The sequence below is a fragment of the Phalacrocorax carbo genome, unplaced genomic scaffold (assembly GCF_963921805.1).
Source record: "Phalacrocorax carbo unplaced genomic scaffold, bPhaCar2.1 SCAFFOLD_54, whole genome shotgun sequence".
In the NCBI taxonomy this organism is placed as follows: domain Eukaryota; kingdom Metazoa; phylum Chordata; class Aves; order Suliformes; family Phalacrocoracidae; genus Phalacrocorax; species Phalacrocorax carbo.
Window position 1 is genome coordinate 471,699 of NW_026990395.1, and position 9,817 is coordinate 481,515.

The 9,817-nt window shown below is 53.3% G+C and overlaps 1 protein-coding gene across 1 annotated transcript; it reads right to left on the bottom strand.

Moving 5' to 3' along the window:
- Positions 1-8,775: 8,775 nt before the first annotated feature.
- Positions 8,776-9,817, bottom strand: LOC135311156 (olfactory receptor 14J1-like). Its single transcript, XM_064440297.1, has one exon. The coding sequence runs from the start codon at positions 9,815-9,817 to the stop codon at positions 8,903-8,905; it is 915 nt and encodes a 304-aa protein (XP_064296367.1). The 3' UTR covers positions 8,776-8,902.

The following is a 9,817-nucleotide window of genomic DNA, read 5'->3' on the forward strand; positions in this document are numbered from 1 at the left end:
GAGAGGGTGGGGACTCACCATGTGTCCTGGGGTTCAAACGAATGGAGTCTCAAAAGGTGAAACAGCCTCCAAGGGAAGTCCCCCAAAAGTAAAGCACTGAATCAACGTATCCACAAAGGAGGACTCTGCAGTGCCATGGAGTGAGGGGGAACCCAGCAGGCACAGGAGAGGGATGCAGGAGAGATGCAGGAGGTGCCTGAGGACCCCCAGGGCCAGGAGTGTGGTGCTTCCCTGGGCAGTGGGGCTGGTGGGAGCAGAGAAGGGGGCAAACTGAGTCAGACTTGGGGATCAGCTACAGTATGAATTCAGGAGAGCCAGAGAGTGACGAGGCTCTGTTTCCTCATGGCCTGAACCCCCCGCTCTGCCCCAGCGGCTGCTGTGCCCTGCAGAGGGGCTGGGGCTGTGGTGTGAGTGCCCAGAGCTCTGCAGCACCCTGCGGTGGGCAGCGCTGCGGAGCCAGCCCAGCCTGGGCTGCTCGGCTGGGCTGTGCTGGGCTGGGAGAGGGCAGGGGAGGTGGGGAGAGCTGGGGAGGGGCATGGCTGGGCTGGAAAGGGCCCGGGAAAGAGCTCAGTGCAGAGCTAAGGTGTGTGAGCGTGCAGGGCCGGGACAGACAGCACTCACAGTGCAGAGCCAGGCGTCATGGTGAAGAAAGCAATGCATCAGAGGTGCAGAAGAAAGGGGCCTCGCCTGGGCCATGTTGCCAGGACACCCCAGGGAAGCTGCCCCAGGAGGCTGTCCCAGACCAGTCCCACACACTGGCCATTTCCATCGCTGGCCGCACACCCCAGCTCTGAGGAGGGACCTTTGCTGCATGGTCACCCCCATCCTCCTCTGGGCCTTCATGACACCCAACTCCAACCGCCATTATTAATAAAATGGAAAACAGTTTCCTGCTGACAGTCATTATGCGACAAGTCCCACAGCTCTTGCCACAGCTGGGCTCTCAGCCAAGCCTGTTCTCAGGCAGCTCCAGCTCAGTCAGGTGCTTGTCTCAACCAATTTTGGAAATCTCCATTGACTGAGATCCCACCAGCTGGCCTGGGTCCTTGCTGCGGTGTTTGTCTCTGAGGGATTTCTCAAAAACCCGGCTCTCTCAGCCTCTCCTTGTCCAGAAGGTGCTCCAGGCACCAACCATCCTCCTGGCCTTGGCAGGACTTGCTCCAGTCTGTCAGCACCTTCCTTGTGCCAGTGAGCCCCAGGCTCGACGCAGCAGTCCTGATGTGGTGGTGCTGTAGTGGGTTAGCCTGTCCAGGATAGAACGACCTTTCCTAAAGTCATCTTTTCAGCAGCATCTCTCGGCACAAAGGCCCTTTCCATTACCCTCCAGTTATTTCCTCCCTGTACTCTTTGGTCATTCAGATACCTCTCACCTATGCAGCAGCTTTGAGCTTCAGGGAGTTAGAAGCTGTCAGTAGTCTAATGGGCTCTTTAGCCATCTCTTAATTACGTTCATATCTACCTTTTGTATCTCCCTAGCTAAAACATTTCTGATAAGGTTATCCCTTGAGAGAGGCGGCCTCATCAGAGGCAGCTCGTACTTAGCATATGGTTGCAGAGTGTGTTTTCCTGATCATGAAAACTGGCCATGCTTTAATTTTCTTTCCTTACAAATAGTAAAAACCCTTCTGTGCCTGTGTGCAGCCAGTTCTCGAAGGAGAGTGGGGGGAGTTGGTGCAATGGAGCTGTAACATCCAGCTGCAGAGACCAGTGAAAAAGTATGATGCAAGGAAAAGTGATCTAAGTCCCAGGTGGCCAGGGACAGAAATGGCAGGGCTGGGGAGGTGAGGAGCAAAGCTGTCCCTACAGTGTCAGACCTCAGGGGACTGCTTCCCTACCTGCCCGGACCTCCTGAGGAGACAATCTGGATCAGTCTCAGTTGGAGTATGCTTCTATCCCCTCTTCTTTAAAATGAAAATCAATAGAATATACCCTTTAAAATAAACTCAGAAAAAACCCAACATTTTTATTAGGTACAGTATGAACATTTCCTCCATAACCACACTATGAAAAAACTCCAATTAGGTGTGCAAGTCTTAAAGACTTGAAGGAAATTACAGGAAGAGACAGAACTTGTTAGAGCTTTTTGTATTTTAATGAGCTCCGTGGTGCATTTGCGGTGAGTCCATGAACCTCAGACACTGAGAAGATTGATGAACTTCTCAAGAAGTCAAAGTCAGAGCAAAACCCAAAGTACCTGAAGCATCAATGAGGCCCATGAGGGCCATTACTGGCAAAGCCTCCCTAGGGCCTCGTTAGAGCAGCTAATTGGAGGCTGTGGCTGCAGAAAGGGAAGGGCCCTGTGCAGGTGGCTGTAATGCAGAGAAAAACCCTAATTTTATCAGAAAGCAGAGAGGCCAAGCCCTGACCCCCAGCCCTGGGAAGGTGGATCCTGCCCCTCACACGTGGTTCAGGGCTCTTTCTGGGGACAGTGGGACATGAGGCTGAGCAATGCCAAGCATGGAAAACCTGTGCAACGTGTCCCGGCATCCCCAGGCAGGGACAAGGAAGAAACAAAGTCCAGAGCCTCAAAATAAAGTTTCTCCTGGAAGGCCTCAGTGGCCATAGCCAAGGGGACAAAGACCTTGGTTCCTTTGGGCCTTTCAGTCTTGGCAGAGCCCTCAGCCATCTCTGCTGCAGCCTGTCGTGCACTATCCCGTGCCGGCATGTTTTCCCCTTGCAGAAGGCCAGATCCCTCAGCTTCTCCATGCAGGCCCCAAACCCCACCTGGCAGATAGCCTCTGGAGCCTCTCCAGTTCCTCCTCTTCCTTCCAGAACCGGGAGCCTCACACGCAGACACACTAGTCTGGATGTGGCCACACCACTGCTGATTCAAGGGGTATGAACGGCTCCCTTGTGTTGGCGGCCATGGTCCCCCTAATGCAGGCTTGTATGGGGTTGGCCTTATTCATGGTGAGCAGGCACCACTGGCTCGTAAAGCCCAGGCCCCCTCCCCAGGGTCACAGCTTAGAGGTTCGGTCCCAGTCGGCCCCCATGTTTGGGGTTATCCTGCCCCCAGTAAGGACTTGCAGCTTCTCCTTGTAAAACACTGGGAGGTTTATGCTGAGCAAATCCCAGAGTTTCTCAACGTCCTCTAAGAGTGAAGCTCCGTTGGGCCAGCTCTTGATGTGCATGTACGGATGGTTCACCCTGACACATGGTGCCTCTGACAAAATAATTATCAGGCATTACAAAACACTACTGATAATAATAGGAGGTACTGGTTTAATGGAATTGCTCAGCAAGGTAGGAATTGCCATGGTGACAAGCTCAGAAACAAAGGCAGGTACAAGCTCAGGGTGCAAAGGAAGCCAAACTAGGCGCAGGGAAGAAAGGGTAAACAGAGGTGGGCTTTTTGCATGGGCTGGTACAAGGATGGTCAAGGGGAAGGAATTGTGAGTGGGAAAAGAGGGGGAAAAGAAAGAAAAGCAAATGAAGTGATCAGGGCTGTTTTTGGGGTACCTGCCATGCAGCCCTGCAGCTGAGCAACAACGCCTGGAGTGAGACAAGAAGGCCACAGATCATCTGACCAAAATTCCTTCTGGCTGACTTCCGTGGTCACTGGGATCCTGAGCGCTTTGCCACCCATCATGAAGGCACCATCTGTGGTGGAAGGAAACGCTGAATTGTTTATGCTGGAAGGGATCTCGTGAGCTGTCTCAGCCCACCTGCTGCTCAGAGGAGGGTCAGCTATGGGCTCAGACCAGGTTACTTATGGCTGTATTCATTTGGGGCTTGAAAAGCTCCAGGGATGGAGATGACACAAGCTCTCCGGGAAATCTGCTTCAGTGCTTGACTGTCTTGATGGGGAGAAATTTTCTCCTCACCTGTCTCACCGATGCCTATTGGCCCTCATCCTCCCCTCCTGCACAACAGTGAGGAACCTGGCTCCATTCACTTGCTGATATCCAAGAAGATATGGGAAGGCTCTTACTAGGTCTCGCCAAAGCCCTCCCTTCTCCCACCTTTGCAGCTTTACAGCAAAGGCAGACAACAACATCCTGGGCTGCACTAGGAAGAGCACTGCCAGCAGGTGGGGGAGGCCATCCTTCCTCCCTGCTCAGCCCTGCTACAGTTTGTCCTGCTCCCTTCCCACAGGGTTTTCTACTCTGCCACCTCACTCACGCTGCGGCCGAAGCTGCCCTCCATCTCTTCCACCAGTCCTGCCCTGTCTTTGTGTGAAACACATCTCCAGGAGATCATTCCCACCCTGGCGGGTTGATACTGTAAGTCAGCAACTATAGGAACCCTCTAAAACTCCATCTGTAGTTTCAGAAAGCAGGCCTTCGTTATTGCTATGCCAGGCACACGGGGGATCGTCCCACCTAGTGTGTGCGCCGAGTTGCTCTGCTACAGGGGTTACACGCAATGGAAGTCCCCTTCCCAGCCTTCCTCAGGCAGCTCCGGGATGCCCACCAGAAGAGCGTTGTACATCAAGAAGTTAGTGAGCCATGTAACAGCAAACCTGAGCAGGCCCAGGCCTGTGCTGTGCCGCGCTCCACGTACAGCTCAGCCTTCAGGCTGTGTTGTGCTGGGCACACTCCTGGCTTGCAGAATGAATTTGATTGTAATGAGAAGCCTGCAGGAAGCTCCCACCTGGTACCAGTCATTAGGTCACCTGCATGTCCTCACCTATATCCAAAACTGCAACAACGGATTCACATGTGAACAGCCTCTTTGCGGGCAGTAGAAATGATGCCTTGACAGATTTTTCCCTTGAAGAAAACACTGAAAGTGCTCACAGGAGCAAAACGGGATGACCCTTCTACAGATGGGATCTCCAAGACTTGCTGCACCAGCTGTCCAGAGGGAAGTAACCTCATCATGATCTTTTCTCCTGGTGAAAGCCACATGGCTGCTGCTGGCCTTTCAGCTTCTGGGATAAACCCAACCAAACCGCGTGCCTGCTGCTGTCCCATCAGGTACTCGGGCACAAAGGACGTGACAACCGTATCCAAGTCCTCTTCCTGGATGGGCCAACCAGGTACTCAGGGAAAGGGACTCCCACAATCAACTTGCCAACCACGTGCCTTTGCTGGCCTATCAGAGACACTGGCAGGTGTGAGCCTAAAAGCATGTATCCTAACCATGATTCCAGGGCTGGCGTACCAGCTACTTCAGGAAGAGGTGACCTCACAGTCCCTTTCCCAGCCACATTTCTGCTGCTGGCCTATCAACTCCAGAGACAGATGTGAAAACACAGCCACCCTCACAGCCTTGCACCTCCTGCTGGCCCAGGGGAAAGGCTTAACAGGAATGTTTTCACAGACACTGTCACAGTGGCATCAAAATTACCTGAACAGATCTTTCCTCTTCAAAGTCTTTCATCTTGTTTGGCCAAGACCCTCTTCCCTCCACTAAATCTCCCATCTCCCTTGACCCAGATTCCCCTAACCTCCCCAGATATTTCATCTTGTTGGGGGCTGTATTGTAACGGCTCTGAAGACCTCCAAGTATCTCTCTCCCCACTGCTGGCCAGGCAGACACGGCCTCACAGCCAGCAGCCATGCACAACGTGCTGCTGTGCTGGAGAGGTCCCGGCTCAGCCGCCCCGGCAGTGCTGGAGGCAGGTGATGCTCCCCACCACCCCGAGGTACTCTGCCTGCAGAGCAGCTCGTGCTCCAGAAGGACTAGCATATCCCTTGGCACACACGGCTTCTTCAGCTACCCCAGGGCACTTGCAGCCTCTCTGTGTGGAGAAGCAAATCCAACTGCGAATGTAGATTGAAGGAAATTCTTGAAACCTCTGCAGAAAAGAACTCAATGGAATAGCTGAAAAAGTCCTCCTCTCCAGCATTGCTAGGACTTTTAGGAATTTTCATGACTTTTTTCATAATTTTTGTATTAACAGCACTATAGACAAGGCTGAGTCGAGACATGCTGGTTAAACGAAAGAGCAAGAGGGAACTGCACAGGCAATGGAAGCAGGGACAGGTATCCTGGGAAGAGGATAGGGACGCTGCCTGGTTGTGTAGGGATGGGGCGAGGAGGGCCAAGGCGCAGCTGGAGCTGAATTTGGCAAGGGATGCAAAGAATAACAAGAAGGGCTTCTACAGGCATGTCAACCGGAAAAGGAAGTTTAAAGAAACCATACCCCTCCGATGAACAAGAATGATGGCCTAGTAACAACAGATGAGGGGAAGGCTGAGGTGCTCTACAATTTTTTTTGCCGCAGCCTTCACTGGTAACCTCTCTCCTCACCCTTGTGAGCTGATGGACCACAGGATGGAGACCAGGGTGTAAAGCCCCTCCCACTGTAAGGGAATATTGGATTCGTGACCACCTGAGGAGCCTGAACATACACGAGTGTATCAGACGTGATGAGGTGCATCTGAGTCCTGAGGGAACTGGCTGACGTAGTTGCCAAGCCACTCTTCATGATATTTGAAAAGTCTTGGCAGCCAAGTGAGGTCCCTGGTGACTGGAAGAAGGGAAACATTGTGCCCATCTTTAGAAAGGGTAGAAAGGGGGGCCGGGGAACAACTGTCCTGTCAGCCTCACCTCTGTGCCGGGGAAGATTGTGGAACAGATCCTGCTAGAAGCTATGCTAAGGACAGGGAGGCGATCCGAGGCAGCCAGCATGGCTTCACCAAGGGCAAGTCCTGCCTGACCAACCTAACAGCCTTCTATGATGGAGTGACTGCATCAGTGGACAAGGGAAGAGCTATGGATGTCATCTACCTGGACTTCTGCAAGACCTTTAGACACGATTCCCCACAGCATCCTTCTCTCTAAAATGGAGAGATACAGATTTGATGGCTGGACTGTTTGGTGGATAAGGAACTGGCTGGATGGTCACATCCAGAGGGCAGTGATCAATGGCTCAACATCCAGGTGGGGAACTAGGACAAGTGGGGTCCCTCAGGGGGTCCATACTGGTTCTGGTTCTATTTAATATCTTCATCAATGACATAGACAGTGGGATCGAGCGCACCCTCAGCAAGTTTGCAGGTGACACCAAGCTGAGTGGTGCAGCTGACACACCAGAAGGGCAGGATGTCACCCAAAGAGGCCTAGACAAGCTGGAGAGGTGGGCCTGTGAGAACCTCATGAAGTTCAAGAAGGCCAAGTGCAAGGTTCTGCACCTGGGATGGGGCAACCCCCAGTATCAATATAGGCTGGGGGATGAAGGGATTGAGAGCAGCCCTGTGGAGAAGGACTTGGGAGCGCTGGTGAACAAAAAGCTGGACATGGGCCAACAATGTGCGCTCGCAGCCCAGAAGGCCAACTGTATCCTGGGCTGCATCAAAAGCAGCACGGCCAGCAGGTCGCGGGAGGTGATTCTGCCCCTCTGCTCTGCTCTGGTCAGACCCCACCTGGAGTGCTGCATCCAGCTCTGCAGCCCTCAGCACAGGAAGGACATGGAGCTGTTGGAGAGGGTCCAGGGGAGGGCCACAGAAGTGATCCGAGGGCTGGAGCCCCTCTCCTACGAGGAGAGGCTGAGGGAGTTGGGGTTGTTCAGCCTGGAGAAGAGACAGCTTTGGGGAGACCTTACTGTGGCCTTTCAGTACTTAAAGGGGGATGATAGGAAGGATGAGGGCAACCTCTTTAGTAAGGCCCACTGTGACAGGCCAAGGGGTTAATGGTTTTAAACTAAAGGAGGCTAGATTTAGACTGGATGTAAGGAAAAAATTCTTTACAGTGGGGGTGTTAAAGTGCTGGAACACATTTCCAAGAGAGGTTGTGGAGGCCCCATCCCTAGAAACATTCAAGTTGAGGTTGGACAGGGTTCTGAGCAACCTGATCTAGTTGAAGATGTCCCTGCTCACTGAGGGGGTTGCACTAGAAGACCTCTAAAGGTCCCTTCCATCCCAAAGCATTCTATGAATCTAAGTTCACTGAAGGTAAGACAAATAAATCATTCACCAGACCCCTTTCCCTGTGCCTGCTGCATCCCCTGGGGTTGCTGAGCTCCAGTTTGCCAGTTCACACCCAGATTTAGAGTATTATCCTTGGGTGACACCGTGCTGGACAGGCTGGTGCTTGGTGGGGTCCATTCACTGCTAACTCCCTGGCACACGCTGTCCCTCCCTGCACATCCCCTCTGCTCTCCTGGCAGCTCCCAAGTCCCTCCAGGAAAACATTCACCTGCCATCAGCCCTGTCACATGCCCTAGAGCCCCAGGAAGGTCCATCAGAGATCGTTTGCCACCTGCATGGGTGCTGGCACCAACAAACAGCACCTGACCCAGCCCGCAGACCCTTGAAGCCCATACCGGGTCCATGATCTCAATACACTGAGCCACGGAGACCAAGCAAACCAATGAGCCTCTTTAGAGGCTGTTCCTTGGGCATGTCCTTGAGAGCAGCTCTGGAGGAAGACATATGCCTCCAGATACTGCGCTCAGGACATGCCCTTCCATGACAGACATGGTGATGTGGAGGTCAGCTGTATCAGAGAAGTGCTCCTTGCCTGTCCCTTCCTGCAGCCACAGGACTAAAACACAGCAGGAGTGTGACCCAGCTCCAAGAGCACTCAGGCCTTGCACCAACACGGGAGAGTGTGGAAGTGGGAAGAGAGCGGCTCTGAAAATGCTGCTGCTCCCTGGCAGTGCTGCTGTGCCAGGACGCTTCTCCCCCCACCTCTGTCCGCAGGCACGGCCCCTGCAGTTCCCGAAGGCTTCAGAGGAAGGGTCTTGGACAAGCAACTTGCTGCAGGGTCCTTTATGTTGTTGAAATACACGCGGAGCACGATTCCTCATTTCACAGTCTCTTGGACAAACTCAACTGCTAGACAGTGAACTAGAAGTGGGATGAATAATAAAATTTGGTTGTGCACAACATTATCACAAGAAAAAGAAAGACACCACACCATAAACCTCACAAGGCAGGCTAAGGCTGTAACAAGTTTCATTATGAATGCTACGCAGAAGAAAACAGGCATTTTCTTGTTTCTAAAAATAAAATCAGCTCATCAGTTTGCACACTGCATCCTTGAGCTCCTGGTTCCTCATGCCGTAGATGAGGGGGTTCACTGCTGGGGGCACCACCGAGTACAGCACTGCCACCACGAGGTCCATCGATGGAGAGGAGATGGAAGGAGGCTTTAGGTAGGCAAAAAATGAAGTGCTGATAAACAGGGAGACCACGGCCAGGTGCGGGAGGCACGTGGAAAAGGCTTTGTGCCGTCCCTGCTCAGAGGGGATCCTCAGCACAGCCCTGAAGATGTGCACATAGGACAACACAATGAAAACAAAACACCCAAATGCTGCACAGGCACTGACCCCAAGAATCCCGACCTCCCTGAGGTAGGTGTCTGAGCAGGAGAGCTTGAGGATCTGGGGGATTTCACAGAAGAACTGCTCCAGGGCATTGCCATGGGAGAGGGGCAGTGAAAATGTACTGGCCGTGTGCAGCAGAGCATTGAGAAACCCAGTGGCCCAGGCAGCTGCTGCCATGTGGGCACAAGCTCTGCTGCCCAGCAGGGTCCCGTAGTGCAGGGGTTTGCAGATGGCCACGTAGCGGTCGTAGGCCATGACCGTCAGGAGAAAAAACTCTGCTGATATCAAAAAGAGAAACAGAAAGGCTTGTGCAGCACATCCTGCGTAGGAGATGTCCCTGGTGTCCCCGAGGGAACTGGCCATGGATTTGGGGAGAGTGGTGGAGATGGAGCCCAGGTCGAGGAGGGAGAGGTTGAGGAGGAAGAAGTACATGGGGGTGTGGAGGCGGTGGTCGCAGGCGATGGCGGTGACGATGAGCCCGTTGCCCAGGAGGGCAGCCAGGTAGATGGCCAGGGAGAGCCAGAAGTGCAGGAGCTGCAGCTCCCGCGTGTCTGTGAACGCCAGGAGGAGGAACTGTGTGATGGAGCTGCTGTTGGACAT